Genomic DNA, 19429 nt, shown 5'->3' with positions numbered 1-19429 from the left:
CCCCCTCCACGCTAACACCACAATATTGTAGCTAAAACACCAGAAAATTCGACAAAATCAGCGACTATCAAAACAAGGGCAGCAAGGAAAACAACAGCACCTGCTTGTAGTGCCTGCAGACAATAGCACGTGTTTCCAAGCGTGATTGTAATGAGAAGGGTTAAAAAGTAAATTAGCCCCTCTGACTTGGAACTGCAGCCACTCCCAGAAACCACCTCCCAGTCAAACAATAGGCCTATAAAATAAACAATAACACCCGAAAAGATGTGTTCCGTAGAACAAACAATTATACTAGACCAAAAGGGCAACCAACCTTTGCCCAAAAGTAAACATGAGAAGGCCAGAAGAGGTAGGAAAACCAGATGAAAGGAAAGAGAAACCCAGGGGGAGTGTGTTGTCAACAGTGTGAGGATTGCTATGAATGTCATGGAGCACTTTGTGTACAATTCATTAAGCGGGAAACTAACTTGGTCTGTAAACTTTCACCTAAAACACAATAATTTTTTTTTTTTTTAAAAAGGAAATTAGTATAGAATTTTAGCCTTGTAGGCATATTGATACATGTAAGCTGGGCTTACAAAAAGTTTTTTGTTGCTGTTATAAGTAACTACAGGGATATTTTTGTAAAACATAAACTTCTGCTGAGACACTACAGAAAAATTTTGTCGACAGTCATTTTGGTGTCACCCCCCTGAAAGTATCAATCTGGTGCAGTCTGCACCTCCACATCCCCCTAGTGACGCCACTGCTTTCTTCATAAAAATATTCAAAATTTACATTTGATAACTGCGTCTGTATAAGGCTGACTATAATCCAGGATTGATTCTATTCAATTACTTCCTTCTTGTTTTAAATGAAATTAAAGAATGTGTGCGAGCCCCTGAAAGTATCGTGGGCTCTGAGGACTGACCCATGTGCCCAACGGAGAGCTGGCCTGCCTCAGGGGAAAGAGTGCCGAGGGGTGTGGGAAGGGGGTGGCGGGGCCACTGGTGGGTCATGCAGATGGATGAGGAGGGTTGTACAGGCTCAGGAGACCCATGGGCCCAGGGAAGCCCTGTGGGAGTTAGAGGGGCTCAATGGAAGGAGGGGAGAGAACGGGGTACAAGGAAACCTCAGGTCTTCCGTTGGCCCCCTCGAGCTGGTGGGAGTCCCTTGGCCCCGTGTCTCACCCAGTGCTGCACTTCTGGCAGATCTCAGGGGCATCTCTTTCAAGGAAGGTGCCAGCCTTGCATTGACACTCTGTGTCTCTGGTGAGGGTGCATGGACTTATCTCGTCTTCATCTGGAGACAAAGGATAAGGATTTACAGATGTGTTTCCCTGACTTCTCCCTCAGCCACCCAAACCCCTTCTCACTCAGCTCAACTCGGTTCACCAATACCCAAACAAAACCAGTGCGAAGAGACTACATAAAATACAGCCACAGTTCAATGGTTGCCAGAGTCATAAAAAAGAGTGGAACATGATTCATTGTTTAATGCTTGAGGTTTGCAAGGAAAAATCTTTTGGATCTTATGGTCAATAGCAATGGGTGGGGTAATAACTGAGCAACCCTGGATGGAGAGGAATCTTGGGTGGATTCTCAAAAAACCTCGCCCTGCTAAGAGAGGTGGGAGGGGCTTTAGGAAATACAACTGAGAGACTGAGCACCAGGCCAAGAGCAGACACAGAGCTAAGAAGGTGCTGGCCCAGGACCAGCTCCGTGTCAGCCGCTTCACACTGAGCACTTTGCCCATGCCACACATTTCCTTATGAGATAACTATACTGTCCTCCCCAACAAGGAATGGATTAGTAGTCCACCTTTTCCTACTGATGGTTTAAAAGATTTTCCATACCAAATGGCATGCTTTATATAATTAATTTCTCTTTGTTTTACTTTATTGACTCAAAGACATAATCATGTTTCAGGGTCTAATAAAGACCAAGCTGGGACTGGAACCCAAGTTCCCTAACTCCACATCAGCTATGATTTCCACCTTCTCATCATGCATCCCACCTCTGGGCCCCAAGTCCATATGCTCTGTACCTGCTTTACAAACTGTACAAGGTAAGCAGGAAGATAAGATGTTCGAATGGTTGGTGTAACCCACTCCATACTGGCACGAGATACAATCTTCAGAGTCTATGGAAACATGGTAACCTGGGAAGGGAGAGAAAAGCTGGTGAATGAGTGCTCACAGGGTTCCTAAAGGCTGGGTAGTAGTCAGCAGAGAGCTCCTCTTTAAGTTGTTGGTGGAAACTAAACAGAGAAATCATACTCTACCCAGCCTTGGTCAGCTTCATTGTTTCTGCATCCCGTACCTTTCAACCATCAGTGGCCAGTAGAAATATTATACAGTCACACATGAAGTTTAATTTTATAGTAGCTACATTAAAAGAGTAAAAAGAAGCTGGTCAAGTTAATTTTAATAATGCATTTTATTTAACCCAATATATCAAAAATAATATAACTTTAACAGGTAATCAATATAAAAATTGAGATTTTTATATCGTTTTTATAATAAATCTTCTAATCCATTGTGTATTTTTAATTTACAGCACATTTCAGATTAGCCATATTTCAAGTGCTCAACAGCTACATGTGCTTACTGACTACCGTGTTGGACTATGCCGCCTTTGACACTGCAAACTCACAGAAGAGAGCTATAATCCCTGTCCTCAATCAGCTCACAGTCAGTGGAAGACATAAGCAAGAGCAGAAGTAATGAAATGATGATGAAAAAGTCCTCAATTAAAGCTCAGGCCATCTGCACATGAAGGACAGTAGAGGTAAAAATGGGTCCTACCCGTAGGGAGTCAAAGATGATCCAAAGAAAGGGGACCCAAAGCTGGTCCTGACAGAAGAGGCCTTCTCCAGGCATGAGCTGCAGTGCAAAGGTGTTGTTCCTCCGGTACCCATGTCCCCAGGCTCAACCCATCACCTCCAGCCTTTGCTTCTTCATGTAACCTCCATCTCTCCAGCAGGACCAGCTTCTCTCTCTCTCTCGTTTCATTTTTATCAATACGGAAAGGTAATCTAAACAATGCAACTTTAAAAAGCTTTAGTAATATATTATGAAAGTACTTCACGTCAGTGGTATAAATGTGATTAATAAAATAGTGCTAGGGCAACTAAAGAGACTACTGGAACGTAATCGAGTTGCTCTCTTGACTCATTTTTCTATTGTGGTAAAAATTATAACATACAAGCTACCATTTTAACCATTTTAGAATCCGTAACTCAGTGGCATTAATTGCATTCACAATACTGGGCAACTATCACCACTATTTCCAAAATGTTTTTGTCACCCCCCAAAAAACTCTGTACCCATTAAGCAATAAGGCACTTTCCCCTCTTCCCCCAGGCCCTGGTAACCTCTAATCTAACTTTCTGTCTGTATGACTTCGCCTATTCTAGATATTTCACATAAGGGAAATCATATATTATTTGCCTTTTTTATCTCGTTTATTTCACCTAGTATAACCATTTCAAAGTTCACCCAGGTTATATCACGTATCAGAACTTTATTCCTTTTGATAGCTGAATAATACTCCTTTGTATGTATTTACCACATTTTTTTCCCCATGCATCTGTTGGTGGACACTTGGGTTGTTTCCACCTTTGGCAACTAAATAATACCGCAGTCAACATTGGGTACCAGTATCTGCTTGAGCTCTGTTTTCAATTCTTTTGGGTATATACCTAGGAGTGGAATTTCTGGGGCATATGATAGTTCCATTTTGAACTTTTTGAAAAACCTCCAAACCGTTTTCCAAAGCAGCTGTGCCATTTAACATTCGCATCAATAATGTACAAGGGTTTTGATTTCTCCACATCCTCACCACCATTTTTTATTTTTCTTGATTATAACCATCCTAGTGGGTGTGAAGTGGTATATCGTTCTGGATTTGATTTGCAACTCCCTAATGACAAATGAGGAAACCCTGGTAGCATAGTGGTTAAGAGCTACGGCTGCTAGTCAAAAGGTTGGCAGTTCAAATCCACCAGGTGCTTCTTGGAAACTGTATGGGGCAGTTCTACTCTGTCCTATAGGGTCGCTATGAGTCGGAATCGACTCGACGGCAACGGGTTTGGTTTCTCGGTTTTTAATGACAAATGAAACCTTGGCGGTGGTTAAGAGCTATGGCTGCTAACCAAAAGGTCGGCAGTTTGAATCCATCAGGCGCTCCTTGGGAACTCTATGGGGCAGTTCTACTCTGTCATATACAATTGCTTTGAGTTGGAATTGAGTTGACAGCAATGAGTTTGACTTTAGTTTTTAATGACAAATGATATTGAGTTCCTTTATACGTGCTTATTGGCCATTTGTATATCTTACTTGGAAAAATGTCTATTCAAATCCTTTCCCCATTTTTTAATTTGGTTGTTGTCTCTTCATTGCTTGTTTCTTTAATCTCTTTTAGAAACCCTGGTGGCATAGTGGTTAACAGCTATAGCTGCTAACCAAAAGGTCGGCAGTTCAAATCCATCAGGAGCTCCTTGGAAGCTCTATGGGGCAGTTCTACTCTGTCCTATAGGGTCACTATGAGTCGGAACCGACTCCATAGCAACTGGTTTGGTTTGTTTGTTTTTGGTTTAGGTTTCTTGGGACTACTTTTCCCACCGAAAGTATTTGCTGCCCACTAGTGGGGACTTGTGTACTGGTGAAAGGTAACAAACATTTTTTAAAACAAATAGCTTGGGCAGAAGGTTTAAATGTGAGGTAGTGCATCTAGGAAGTATGATTGGGTAGAACTTTTGTCTCTTTTGGCGTTTGTACAGCTAAATAAGTCTTGTAAGCATATTTATGGTTTCTGTGAGTCAGAATCCACTCGATAGCAATGGGTCTTTTTTTTTTTTTGGTGCTATGGGTTTGGGGGGGTGTGTGTGTGTGTATGTGTGTGTGATATTTGGAAAACCAGAGGTGCCCAATGTACCCCGATAGAAGGCCCCCTGCAATACATCCTGCCACCAAGCCCAGTGGGACAGACAGGTGTCCACCAATCATATTGCCTGAGAACACCCTGACTTTTGGGTAACCATGTATTCCCACATAATATTTCTTAAAACCATATTATCAACCAAAAATTTAAACACACCCCATACTCAGCCTGCTTCCATGAATAAAAACACATGGTATCAAAAAAAAAAAATTCAAAGCAGAAAATTATTAGGTCTTGAAAGCGTAAACCAAACAACACTTTAGCTTAACTAGTAAAGAATGTCTGCCTTGAGCATTGTGCTCTTTTACAAACTATCTATATGGGATCAGGCAGCTCAAGAAGACAAAGCAAAGTATTATAATGAAATGTGCAAAGGCCTGGAGTTAGGAAACCAAAAGGAAAGAACACACTTGGCGTTTCTCAAGCTGAAAGAACTGAAGAAAACATTGAAGCTTCGAGTTGCAGTTTTGAAGGATTCTATGTGGAAAAAGCTTTCTGTCTTTTACCATTAAGTATGATGCTAGCTGGGGTTTTTCTATATGACCTTTACCATGTTGAGGCAGTTTCTATCTATGCCTAGTTTATTCAGTGTTTTTATCATGAAAGGTGATTGGGTTTTATCAAATGCCTTTTCTGTATCAATTCAGATGATCATGTGAGTTTTCTTCTCCTTCATTCTATTAATATGATGTATGACACTGATTGTTTTTCACGTTGAACCACTCTCGCATTCCTAGGATAAATCCCACTTAGTCACGGTGTGTAATCCTTTTAATACACGTTGGCTTCCATTTGCTAGTATTTGGTTGAAAATTTTTGCATCTATATTCATAAGGGATGTTGGTGTGTAGTTTTCAATTCTTGTAGTGTCTTTGGCTTCAGCGTCAGGGTAATATGGGCCTCACAGAATGACTTAGGAAGTGTTTCCTCATCTTCAATTTTTTGTAAGAGTTTGAGAATAACTGGTGTTGATTTTTCTTTAAATAGTTGGTAGAATTCACATGGATGCCATCTGGTCCTGGGCTTTTTTCTGTTGGGAGGTTTTTAATTACCAATTCAATCCACTTACTCGTTACAGATCTATTCAGGTTTTCTATATCTTCTTAAGTCAATTTTAGTAGAGTGTGTTTCTAGGAATTTGTCCGTTTCATCTAGGTTATTCAATTTATTATCTTACATTGTTTCTTTATATTCTCTTATAATCTTTTTTTATTTCTGTAAAAGTGGTAGTAATGTCCCCCTTTTCACTGCCAATTTTAGTAATTCGAGTCTTTTTTCTCTCTCTTTCACAATTTTTTTTTTTTTTTTTGTTAGTTTAGCTAAAGGTCTGTCAATTGTATTGGTATTTTCAAAGAAACAACTTCTGGTTTGGCTGATTTTCATTATTGTTTTTCTATTCTGTAGTTTATCTCTGACCTAGTCTTATTTCTTTCCTGTGCTAGCTTTGGGTTTAGTTTTCTCTTCTTTTTCTGATTCTGTAAGATACAGAGTTAGGTTATTGATTTGAGATCTTTCTTCTTTACCAATGTAGGTGTTATCAGCTATAAATTTCCCTGTAAGCACTGTGCTTTCTGCATCCCATAGGTTTTGGTATGTTGTAATTTTATTTTAATTTTTTCTCAAACTATTTTCTAATTCCCGTGTGATTTCTCCTTTGGCCCATTGGTTATTTAAGAATGCGGTTTTCATTTCTTCATATAAGCTTTCCAGTTTTCTTCTGTTATTGACTTCTAGTCTCATTCCATTATGATCAGAAGATCACTTTGCATGATTTCGATCTATCAAATTTAGTAAGACTCGTTTAGTGACCTAATATATGGTCTATCTTGGAACATGTTCTGCGTTCACTTAGAAGAATATGTATTTTGTTGTCATTGGGTGGTATGCTCTGTATATTTCTGTTAGGTCTAGTTAGTTTATGGTGATATTCAAATTCTGTATTTCCTTACTGATCTTCTGCATGGTTGTTTTATCCATTATCAAAAGTAGGATATTTAAGTTTGCCGCTATTTTTGTAGAACTGCCTATTTCTCCTTTCAATTCTTTCAGTTTTTGCTTCATAAGTTTTGGGGCTCTGTTGTTAGATGTGCATATGACTGTTATATCTTCTTGATAGATTGAAACTTGGATCACTATATAATGTCCGTCTTTGTCTCTTATAATCTTTTTGACTTAAAATCTATTTTGTCTGATAATAATACAGCCAATCTAGCTCTCCTTTAGTTACCGCATGTAACATCTCTTTCCATACTTTCACTTTCAGCCTTTGTATGTCTTCATATGATAAAAAAAATAGAGGGGTTAAATTTAATATCCGAGCAGGCAGAAGAATGAATGAGCAAACTTGAAGATAAGACAAATGAATGTATACAGTCTAGGGAAAACAAAGGAAAAAGAAAAATGAACAGGCCTGAGGATCCTGTGAGACACCAACAAACACACCAACATCAGATCAGGGGAGTTCCAGAAGGAATAGAGAGAGAATAGGGCAGAAAAAAAAATGTTTGAAGAAATAATCATTATTAAAAACTTCCCAAATTTGATGGACGACATGAATCTATGCATCCAAGAGCTCAACAAACTCCAAGCAGGAGTGATCCACAATGAGACACATTATAGTCAAGTTGTTGAAAGCCAAAGATAAAGACAGAATCTTGAAAGCAACAAGAGAAAAGTGGCTCTTCAAGTACAACAAATCATCAACAAGATTAACAGTTGATTACTCATCAGAGAACATGGAGGCAAGAAGACAGTGGACTGGCATATTTAAAGTGCTGGAAGAAAAAACAAAACAAAACCCAACCTGTCAATCAAGAAGTTTATATCCTGAAAACTTATCTTTCTGGAATGAAGGAGAAATTAAGACATTCCCAGATAAATAAAAGCTAAGCGAGTTCATTACTACTAGACCAGCTCTAGAAAAAAATGCTAGATGGAGTCATTTAGGCTAAAATGAAAGGACGCTAGACAGTTACTTCAAGCCATATTAAGAAATAAAGAATGCTGGTAAAGGTAATTACATAGGTAAATATAAAAGTCCATATTATTGCACTTTTGATTCACAACTCTTCTTTTGTACCTATGATTTAAAAGCAAATGCATAAAACAATAGATGCAAAGAAGCACATAATGTATATAGCTAATGCTATGTAAAGGAGGAAACCCTGGTGGCATAGTGGTTAAGTGCTACAGCTGCTAACCAAGAGATTGGCAGTTCAAAATCCACCAGGCGCTCCTTGGAAACTCTATGGGGCAGTTCTACTCTGTCCTACAGGGTTGCTATCAGTCAGAATTGACTTGATGGCAATGGGTTTTATGTAAAGGAGTAGGAATGAAGATATATAGGAACAGAGATTTTGTATTGAAACTAGGTTGGTATTATTCAAATTAGGTGTTCTAAGTTTAAAATGTTAATTATAATCCCCAGGGTAATCACTAAGAACATGACAAAAACTACACAGAAAAGGAAAGAAGGGAATCAAAATGGTATACTACCAAAAAAACTAACTATAGAAAAAGGCAGTAATGGAGGATTTGGGGAACAAAAAGCATATAAGACATAGAGAAAATAAATGGCTAAATGACATAAGTCCTTCTTTATCATTAGTTAATTTAAATGTAAATGGATTAAAGTCTCTCTGGATAAAACACAATGGTTGGAAGAATGAATAAGAGAAAATATGATCCATTCATGCTGCCTACATGAGTATCCTAATTCATTTTTATCAATATTGAAAGATACCCTAAAACATTCAACCTTAAAAAACTTCCTTAATAATGATTGTATTATGGTTTCTCAAATCAATGGAAAAAATATGATAATTCAATTAATGGTGCTAGGACAACTAGGGAAAATGCTGGAAAATAATAACGTTGCTCCCTTACTCTTTCTTTATAAGAAAATAAACTTCAGATGGATCAATCACTTAATTATAAAACACAGAACCAAAAAAATACTGCAAATAAATCTGAGAAATTTTTCTTACAAGTTGAGGAGAGTAAAGACTTCCTTAATATGACAGGAGGTTGTAAAAGTTGGATAAACACAACTGTATAGAAATTAAGAAGAAAACTGTACGGCAGAATTCACTGCAGAGACAAAAAACAAGCTAGAAGAAAATGCTTGCAACACATCACACTTAAAAGCATCATTTTCTTAATCTAAAAAAATTCATACAACTCAGTTATAAAAAATATAACACCTTAATAGAAACACTGAAAAGAAAGTTCACAGAAAGTGAAACACAAGTGACCTCTACCTCATGAAAAGATCCCTGACCCCATTCAGAAATGCAGTTTGAGAGATTTGATCTCTCAGTTCAGTGGTATTTGCTATGATGTCTACTCCCTCTTGATTGAAGTATTCTCTCACCTTCCATGACATCAATTCTGCCTTCCATGTCCTGGCCATTCTCCCTCAGTCCTTTTGCTGACCCAATCTCCCTGGACTGATGTTTCCATGTCTGAGTCCTCTTGGACTCAGTACTGCACCCTCCCCTCTTTAGCATCAGCAGTCTCTTTCTGGGTGACCCACATAGTACTGGAGCTTCAACCACCATGTACATGCTGACATTTCCAGATGTGTACCACTAGCCCTTACCACACACCATGCTTTTGGAGACTCAAGTCAAACCTGAGCATTCCTGTTTGATAACTCCCTTGCCCTCAACTCCCCACATGTAATCCATTGGCAAGTTCTAACAGCTATATCCAAAATGTGTCCTGAGTCAGTCCTATTCTCCCTACAGCTCTGCTCACCACCCTGGTTCAAACCATAACCACTCCTTCCATGGACTACGGCAATAGGTGCCTAAAGCTCTTCTGCTTCTTCAGTGTGTTTCTGTTTCTTTTGGGCTAGGGTCTTCCCTCTCTGTAATCCAACACTTTGACTAGCACAGGTCATGTCCAAAGTGGGCTTGCCCTGATGCTAAGGTAACACTGGTTTTCTACAACGCACACAGGAAATGCAAATTCATAAAAAGGATTTAAAAAAACACTGCACTTGCTGACTCTGGAAGTCCTTGCACAGGAGATGTCAATTTCTAACTTATATAAGTGGGGAAAGAAAGAAATGTGTGAGGCAAAAACACGATCAACAACCTCTATGGGCATGGTTCCCTATCCCTTTCTCCATGCACACATGACAATCCCATAGCATACATGGCCTGTGTTATACATGCTGCTTTATATATTGCTCCTCCTACTTCACAATAATCCATGGAAGTCTCTCCATCTGCTTCTGCTCTTGGCCCCTTTCAAACCAAGAGTGAGCGCTTAAACATACAAACCAGTTCCTGTCAGTCCCCTGCATAAAACTTCTCAGGGACTTCCCTTACTCACAAAATAAAACCCAGTCTCCCTGCCCTGTGTCATCTGGACCCACCTGGCCCTCTGACCCCATACCCCTCCACTCTTCCCAGTTGCCACCTGCCTTTGCTTAAACATCCCAAGCCCCTGCTCCCCCTAAGGCCCTTGTTCCTGCTGTCCCTCCTCCACAGCACTCTGGCCTGGCTCACCGCACCTGTGAGCCCTGCCCATCTTTGTATTTCAGCCCAAAGTCAACACTCCAGGGAAAACTCGCTAACCCAGTCACTGTCTCTCATGTCCTCTATTATCCTGCACAAGGGTTATCGTGCCTTCCTGTCACGTTGACCTTTTGGCTCAATACCAACCCAGAAAGAAAGCTTTATGTGGGCAGGGGTCACTTGCCCTCCACTAGTACAGTGCCTGACACACTGTGGAATAAAAGAACCACGAACTGCAGGAAACAGAAGTGAAAGAACGAAGACTGGTGGTGGAAAGGTGAGGGGTCAGTGTTAGAACGCACCTGGTTTGCAAAACCCCTCCAGTGATCTGGGGATCCTTTGCTGTGGGGCAGCTATTTTCCCGTCCTGCAGGTTGACTGCAGCCAAGTCAGCTGGGACCTGTGGGAACAAGGCAGGGATATCACGAGTGGTTTCCAGACTCTCACCCTTCTTAGGATGCACCGCACGTCCCCTTTACCCAGCCTTCCAAACCAAACAGAACTTGGGCCTTTCTTCCCACTCTAATCTCTCATTCTTTTGCTTTCATGGTTGACCCATCTGACTTTGAGGCTAGCCAAGCCATATACGTTGAAAAACTCTCCTTTATCCTTTTCTCTTATCATAAATTACTTTTATTCTAGAAAATGTGGGCAAGTATAGGAGAGTTTGTATAAGAATGCAAAAATTATGTGTTCCCTTCCACCAGGGATGATAACATCCATTAATATATTGACTTACTTAGTTTTACTATTTGGTCGTATATTATGAATTCTTTCAATCTCTCTCTCTCTCTCACATGCACACTCATACACACATATGAACTTTTACAAATGAGGGTTATACTAGATGCAAACTAAAAAAAAAAATCAGTATACAGCATCAAATGTTTAAATATTGAACTTCTGGTTTAATAGGGCTCCTGACAAGCTGTCCCCCAAAGTAGCCTGTTCTTCCTTTCTTGGTTGGTTATTGTTAACTGGATACTTTTTAGAATTCCATGTTTTTGTTGGCTTTTTACCTTTATATATGTGCTTTATTTATTTAGCAGTTGCTGTAGAGAATATGGGAAACCCTGGTGGCGTAGTGGTTAAGAGCTATGGCTACTAACTAAAAGGTCGGCAGTTCAAATCCACCAGGTGCTCCTTGGGAACTCTATGGGGCAGTTCAACTCTGTCCTATAAGGTCACTATGAGTTGGAATTGACTCGACGGCAATTGGTTTGGGTTTGGTTTTTATAAAGATTACGAGGAGCCCTGGTGGCTCAGTGGTTAAGCACTCGGCTGCTAACCAAAAGGTCAGCTAGTTCAAACCCACCAGCTGCTCTGAGGGAGAAAGATGTGGCAATCCACTTTTGTAAAGATTTACAGCCTTGGAAACTCTGTGGGGGCAGTTCTACTCTGTACTACAGGGTTGTTATGAGCTGGAATTGACTTGATGGCAATGGGGTATAGAGATTACAATATGTACTGCCAACTTTTACATTCTGTTTAAAGTTTTTATTTTTTAATAGCTTTATTGAGGTATAATTGACAAGTAACACACTACATATAATTAAAGTATACAACTTGATCAATTTTGACATATGCATAAATGTGAAACGATCACCCCAATCAAGATAATGACCATACCTATTACCCCAAAAGGTTTCTGCCCCTTTGTAATCTTCCTTCACACCTCTCTTCTGTCCTCAAGCAACCACTGATCTACTTACTGTCACTATAGATAAGTTTGCATTTTCTAGAATTTCATATAAATGGAATCATATGGTGTGTACTCTTTTTTTTTTTTTTTTGGTCTGGTTTCTTTCATTTGGCATAATTATTTTGAAATTCACCCATGTTGTTCTGTGCATCAGTAGTTCATTCCTTTCCATGGCTGAGTGGTATTGTTGCTTTAATATTGTGATATTAATGGAAAATGGAAAAAACTTGCAGATGGATAGGTTCGTTTATCATCCCTTCCTGTTCTTCTGCTAGAGTTGTCCTATGCATTATGTGTTATAATTTTTATTTGAAATATTGTGTATATTTTCAGGAAATTAATTCTGTCTTCACTGAAGTGGCCATCAGCTGAAATCTCTGCTGCATTTCTGGCCTTAGCCGGGCTGCCTGGAGTCTATCCTACACATGCTTGTTTCAGGGGCAGCTAGAGCTTCGGGCAGCTGTATTTCCAGAACTTGGGGCCAAACCTCTCTTTCTCTAAGATACACCCAGCTTTCATGTGTAGCAATGAAAGGTCCTGGTGGTCACAGTCTGTGCCCAGCATGGACAGAGTAAGCTGCAGTACCAGTGGTGGAAAGGAAAGGTGCCCACTGCGATGGTCCAACGTAACCTGTGGACAATATTGATTGTGTGGTAAAGGATGGGCTGCCACAGAAACCCACCTAAGTGCCTGAGCATGAGGCATGGCTGAGAAATAGATATAAGCCTTAGCATTGATATTTACACAGAAACAGAACTTGGTTATAAGAGAGATGTTAAGTACTCAGCAAATGCCTGTGTTTTAGACTTGTATAACACTTTCAGTTGTTGAAACAATTATTACCTAATTTGATCCCCCGTTTTTTAGTACCAGTAATCTCCACAATATGGTGCGTCAGGAATTATTACCATTCCAAATTGGAATTTGTCCAAGGCCACAGAGCTCTTTAGTGCCGGAAGGAAGGCTTGAATCTTGGATCTGTTCACAACAATCAGATGACTCTTTTTTATTGGTGTATTTTTAGTTTCTGAGGGGTTGTGGAACAAAATTGACTTCCACACTGTAGTTACACTCAGGAGTCAGGAGACCCAGGTCTTAAATAGTTGATGGCCATGGGCAGGTCACTTGACCACTAGGGACATCTGTGTCCCCATGTGTAAAATGAAAAGTCTGGGCAAAATGATCCCCAGGTCTTATCTGGCTTTATCCTTTAATGACAAGTTAAGGTCTACCTTGGTTTCCTGGTGCTGCTGTAATGGAAATATCACAAGTAGGTGGTTTTAAAGAACAGAAATCTATTTTCTCACAATTCAGGAGGCCAGAAGGCTGAATTCTGGGGAAGTCCTTCATTGTCTATTTCAGCTTCTAGTAGCCGGCAACGCTTTGAGTTCCTGGGCTTGGAGGTTCATCTGCTTCCATCCCCTTCAGATAATGTTTGTGTTCCCTGTGTATGTATATGTATGTATGTATGTGTTCAAATCTGCTCTTTTGATAACTCACACAAGTGATTAGGTTTAGGACACACCCTACCCTAATAGGGCCTCATTAACAGGGAAAAAAAAAAAAAAAACCTTTTCCTAAAAAGGACTATATCCACAGCTATAGGGGTTAGAATTTCAACACATATTTTGGGGGCAGGAGCAGAGAGGAGACACAATTGAATCCACGACAGGGTCTATTATGCTTTTTCTATCGACTGATCATTTGCATTGTTATTAGACTTCAGGAACTACTAATAAACATGAAATTTAGAGAGGAAGGGAGTGACTGGACCAGGGTCAGGCAGTTAGTGACGACCCAGACTAGAAGGTAAATGGCTTGACTCTCAATCCAGTGGGGTTTCTACTACACTTGAAACAATTAACAAACAAACAAACCCCAAGATGATTTTAGGCCACAGGAAGAACTTGAGAATGTTCTATGCTAATATCACACCATCCTAACTATTGCTAAGTTTAAGATAAAGACGGCAGCTCTTGGGTGTGAAAATGTAAGGATGCACGTGGGAAAGAACTGGAGTGCTGCTGGGTTGATTGTTAAATAGGACTTTCCAGTTGAAAGGAGCTTTGATGTAGACTTAGGAGGTGCGTGGACTTACGAGCTCTCAGTTTTTTGCAGTAAGGGAAGCTAAGGATCATTTCTGGCTGCAGAACTCTTGCATCGTTTGTGGGGAAGAAGGAAGACAAGGAAATTCCTCAGTAGGTAACTTGATAAATATAAGTTTCCCCTCCCAGCCTTCCCCATGCAACTTCCTGGGAGAGATAAAGACCCTCCTCTCTCTACACAGTGTTTCCCAAACCCAGCTATATACCAGAATCACCTGAGGAGGTAGTAAAACAAATTCACAGGACCCAGCCCGGAAACTTGGATTCAGAGGCCTAGGAATCTTTGTTTATAAGGCTCTCCAGATAACTGTGAAGAGCCCTGGTGGCCCAGAGGTTAAGAGCTCAGCTGCTAACCAGGTTGGCAGTTCAAATCTACCAGCTGCTCCTTGGGAACCCTACAGGGCAGTTCTACTCTGTCCTACAGGGTCACCTGCATCATTTGTTGGGAAGGAAAACACAGGGAAATTCCTCAGTTAAATGATTCACCTCTGGGAGGAATTGACCCAGTGGCAATGGGTTTTTTTTTTTTTTTTTTGGTTAGATTACTGTGAAGATCAACCTGCCCACAATCCTTGACCCCCGACCCCCAGGGCTCCCCAAATTGTATGAACAAGCAGATAAGGGATGGTTACCAGGAACACCATCACAGAGTGGGGTAAACCTCTGAGGAGTAGGGGGGGAGCAGGGGAGCCCCAGGTAGGTGATGGAGGTACATGTCTAAAAAGTTTACAGAGCATTGGTTAAGACAGCAGGATTGTCAAAAATACAAAGAAAAGGAATTGAATTATCTTCAAACAACTTGGATTAACACTAATAACCCTTTCTTTGTATTTACCTTGAAGGAAGGTGCTGTGGATTGCCTTTAAGAGAATGTTACAAATACTCTGAACAAGGTGAGGACATAGCATCAGCATTTGTCCAGGAATCTTAGAATTCAAGTGACTGACTCCTCAGGGAAGACACATCTGGCACCTTGTGGGCAGCACTGTGCAGGCCCTGGGCAGTATCTGGGGTAAGACATAACCATCCTTTCCTTAGGACTTTCCAGTTTAAAGAGGAGCTTTAGTATTTTTTAGTATAGACATAAATAACCTCAAGGTGCACAGAGGTTAAAAGGGCACGAAGAGGTTTCCCTGAGAGAGTTGACTGATGCCATCATAGGTGGGGATACGGGTGGAGGTTATTAAAAAAAAAAAAAAAAAGGTAGGAGACAAGAATCTGTAGTTTATGTTCTTCACTGATTGGAGGAGAGCAACGTCAGGATTTGAGGTTGTGTCTACACAGAGGCTTGGCCTGGAGGGAATGAGCGTGAAAGCAGCCACCAGCATGATCAAAAGAGAGGCTGCAGCTGAGGAAGAAGGGGGGCGGTTTGTTCCCAGTCATTCATGAAAACAAATGACCCTGCCCTTCCTCCCAGAGGTGAATCATTTAACTGAGTAATTTCCCTGTGTTCTCCTTCCCAACAAATGATGCAAGAGCTCTGCAGCCAAAAATGACCCTTAGCTTACCCTCCTGTAAAAAACTGAGAACTCCTAAGTCTGTGCACTTCCCAAGCCTATGTCAAAGTTCCTTTCAACTGGAAAGTCCTATTTAACACTCAACCCAGCAGCACTCCAGTTCTTTCCCACATGCACCCTTACACTTTCACACCCAAGACCTGCCTTCTTTATCTTAAAATTAACAATAGTTAGGAAGGTGTGATATTAGCATAGAATTATTCTCAAGTTCTTCCTGTGGCCTAAGATCATCTTGGGGTTTGTTTGTTTGTTAATTGATTCAAGTACAGTAGAAACCCCACTGGATTAAGAGTCAAGCCATTTACCTTCTAGTCTGGGTCTTCACTAAATAACTGCCTGACCCTGGTCCAGTCATTCCCTTCCTCTCTAAACTTCATGTTTATCTTTTTTTAATAATATTTTATCATGTTTTTGGTGAGGGGTTACACAGCAGTTTAGGTTCAAATCCAACAATTTTTACACAAAATTATCAATGACATTGGTTATATTCTTCAGAATTTGTCAACATTCTCATTATATCCATTCTGATTGTTTTGTTTCCATTAATCTAATTTCCCTGCCCCCGTTACATTCTCATCTACGTTTTAAAGTAATTATTGACTGCTTGGTTTCATACAGGTGATTTTTTAAAGGAGCACATTACTTACAGGTGATATTCATTACCTTGTCAGCCAATCTGTTATTCAGCTACAAGGTGACCCTGAGGGGTTTGTTTTGGTTCAAGGTTTAACGAGTATCTCAGGGGAAATAAAAGCCTTTACCTGAACAGATATATGCACACTCATGTTCACTGCAGCTCTGTTTACAATAGCAAAAAGACAGAAGCAACCAAGGTGCCCATCAACGGATGAATGGATAAATAAATTGTGGTATATTCACACGATGGAATACTACACATCAATAAAGAACAATGATGAATCCATGAAACATTTCATAATATGGAGGAATCTGGAAGGCATTATGCTGAGTGAAATTAGTCAGTTGCAAAAGGACAAATATTGTATAAGACCACTATTATAAGAACTCAAGAAATAGTTTAAACAGAGAAGAAAATATTCTTTGATGGTTACGAGAGTGGGGAGGGAGGGAGGGAGGGAGAGGGGTATTCACTAATTAAAAAAAAAAATTAGATAGTAGAAAAGAACAATTTTAGGTGAAGGGAAAGACAACACACAATACAGGAGAGGTCAGCACAACTGGACTAAACCAAAAGCTAAGAAGTTTCCTGAATTAAACCAAAGGCTTCAAAGGCTAGCGTAGCAGGGACGGGAGTCTGGGGACTGTGGTTCCAGGGCATATCTAGGTCAATTGGCATAATAAAATCTATTAACAAAACATTCTGCACCCCACTTTGGAGAGTGGCATCTGGGGTCTTAAACGCTAGCAAGCAGCCATCTAAGATGCATCAGTTGGTCTCAACCCACGTGGAGCAAAGGAGAATGAAGAACACCAAAGACACAGGTAATTATGGGGCCAAAAGACAGAAATGGCCACATAAACCAGAGACTATATCAGCTTGAGACCAGAGGAACTAGATGCTGCCCGACTACAAACAATGACTGCCCTGACAGGGAACACAACAGAGAACCCCTGAGGGAGCAGGAGAGCAGTAGGATGCAGACCTCAAATTCTCATAAAAAGACCAGACTTAATGGTCTGACTGAGACTAGAAGGGCCCTGGTGGTCATGGTCCCCAGGCCTTCTGTTGGCCCAAGACCGGAACCATTCCCAAAGCCAACTCTTCAGACAGGGATTGGACCAGACTGTGGGATAGAAAATGATGCTGGTGAGGAGTGAGCTTCTTGGAACAAGTAGACACATGAGACTATGTGGGCGGCTCCTGTTTGGAGGGGAGATGAGAAGGCAGAGGGGGACAGAGGCTGGCTGAATGGACATGGAAATACAGGGTGGAGAGAGGGAGTGTGTTGTTGCATTAGGGGGAGAGCAACTAGGAGTGTATGATGGGGTGTGTATAAATTTTTGTATCAGAGACTAACTTGATTTGTAAACTTTCACTTAAAGCACAACAACAACAACAAAAAAAGAGTGTCTCAGGGTAATAGTCTCAGGGAGTCCACCAGCCTCAACCAGATCAGTAAGTCTTCTTCTTTTTTTTTAAGGAATCTGAGGTGTTAGTCCACAGTTTTCTTCCACTCTGTCAGAGTCTATATTTTGTGGCCCTGATTAGAATGGTCAGTGGTAGCCAGTTAGCATCTAATTCTTCTGATCTTATGGTAGATGAGGTCCTGGTTTGTGCAGACTATTAGTCCCATATACTAGTTTATTCTCTGAGTCTTTGGCTTCCTTCTTTCTCTTTTGCTCCAGACGAGTAGAGACCAATGGCCGTTTGAAAACTTTTAAGACCACAGACACTCCCCACCAAACTAGGATGTAGAACGTAACTCTATGAATTATATTATGCCAATTGACCAAGATGTCCCATGAGACTATGGTCCTAATCTTTCACACCCATAAATCTAACCCCACAAGGTGTTTGGTAATATCTAAGAAGTATCTGTAACTGTGCCCCATGTTTTTAGTTATATATATGAATATATATACATACAGTCACATAGATGCATATACATATACATACACCTACATATATACACATATGTATACTCACATATACATACCTACACATACATATGCCTGCCTACATAAATACCTGCTGATATATTTTTTGGTTGTTGTTGCTTTTGTTTCAAAATTATATATGCCATAGCAATTACCAACAGGTTCTTTTTCTTGTGTACAATTTAGTGACATCATTTACCTTCCTCAAGCTGTGTACACTTCACCCTTATTTGCTGTTACCTTTCCCATCACCAAAAATAACGTGTCTACTACCTAGATAATGAACCCCTTCCACCCGCCCTATTCCCAGTCATCCCTGGTAACCACTAATGAACATTAGTTTCTGTATATTTACCTGTTCATGTCATTTCATAAAAGTGAGAAAATAAATATTTGGTTTTCTTTTGTTGTTGTTGTTGACTTATTTTGCTTATAACATCCTCCAGGTTCATCCATGTTCCAGGATGTTATAAGAACTCATTTTTTCTTTATCGCTGAGTAGTATTCCATAGTACATATGTACCACATTTTACTTATCCATTTATCCTTTGATGGGCACTTGTTTCCATCTTTTTGCCTTTGGGAACAGTGTTGCAAATATAGGTGTGCATATGTCTGTTCATGTCACTTCTATTAGATCCATAGGATATATCCCTAGGAGTGGAATTGCTGAGTTGCATGGCAGCTCTACCTCTTGTTTGTTAAAAAATCACTAGACTGTTTCCACAATGGCTGTATACCATTTCGTGTTCCCACCAGTAATGGATGGCAGTTCCAATTTCTCCACATCCCCTCCAACACCTGTAATTTTCCTTTTTTTTTTTTTTATCTTAACCATCCTTGTGGGAGTGAAATGGTATCTCATTGTGGTTTGGATTTGCATTTCTCTGATGGCTAATGATGTTGAGCATCTTTTCATGTGTCTGTTGGCCATCTGAATATCCTCTTTGGTGAAGTGTCTGTTAATGCCCTTTGCCCAGTTTTTGACTGGGTTGTCTTTTTGTTGTCAAATTATAGGCATTTTCAATGTACCTTTTGGACCCTTATCAGTTATATCATTCTCCAAGTTTTTTTTTTTTTTC

The 19429-nt window shown here is 40.2% G+C and overlaps 1 protein-coding gene across 2 annotated transcripts in view; it reads right to left on the bottom strand.

The window, feature by feature from the left end:
* The window catches only part of LOC104846102 (tumor necrosis factor receptor superfamily member 10A-like), a 37847-nt gene that overhangs the window by 6296 nt on the left and 12122 nt on the right, over positions 1 to 19429 (bottom strand). For both annotated transcript variants that reach the window (XM_010592375.3, XM_010592374.3), the window contains exons 2-4: positions 10750 to 10846; positions 2026 to 2139; positions 1170 to 1281 (exon numbers count right to left, since the gene is read on the bottom strand). In XM_010592375.3, coding sequence (XP_010590677.2) covers positions 1170 to 1281; positions 2026 to 2139; positions 10750 to 10846 — 323 coding nt within the window. The remainder of the gene's footprint in view (positions 1 to 1169; positions 1282 to 2025; positions 2140 to 10749; positions 10847 to 19429) is intronic.

This window comes from Loxodonta africana, chromosome 19 (assembly GCF_030014295.1).
Source record: "Loxodonta africana isolate mLoxAfr1 chromosome 19, mLoxAfr1.hap2, whole genome shotgun sequence".
In the NCBI taxonomy this organism is placed as follows: Eukaryota; Metazoa; Chordata; class Mammalia; order Proboscidea; family Elephantidae; genus Loxodonta; species Loxodonta africana.
This window is presented reverse-complemented; position numbering and strand designations above follow the sequence as displayed.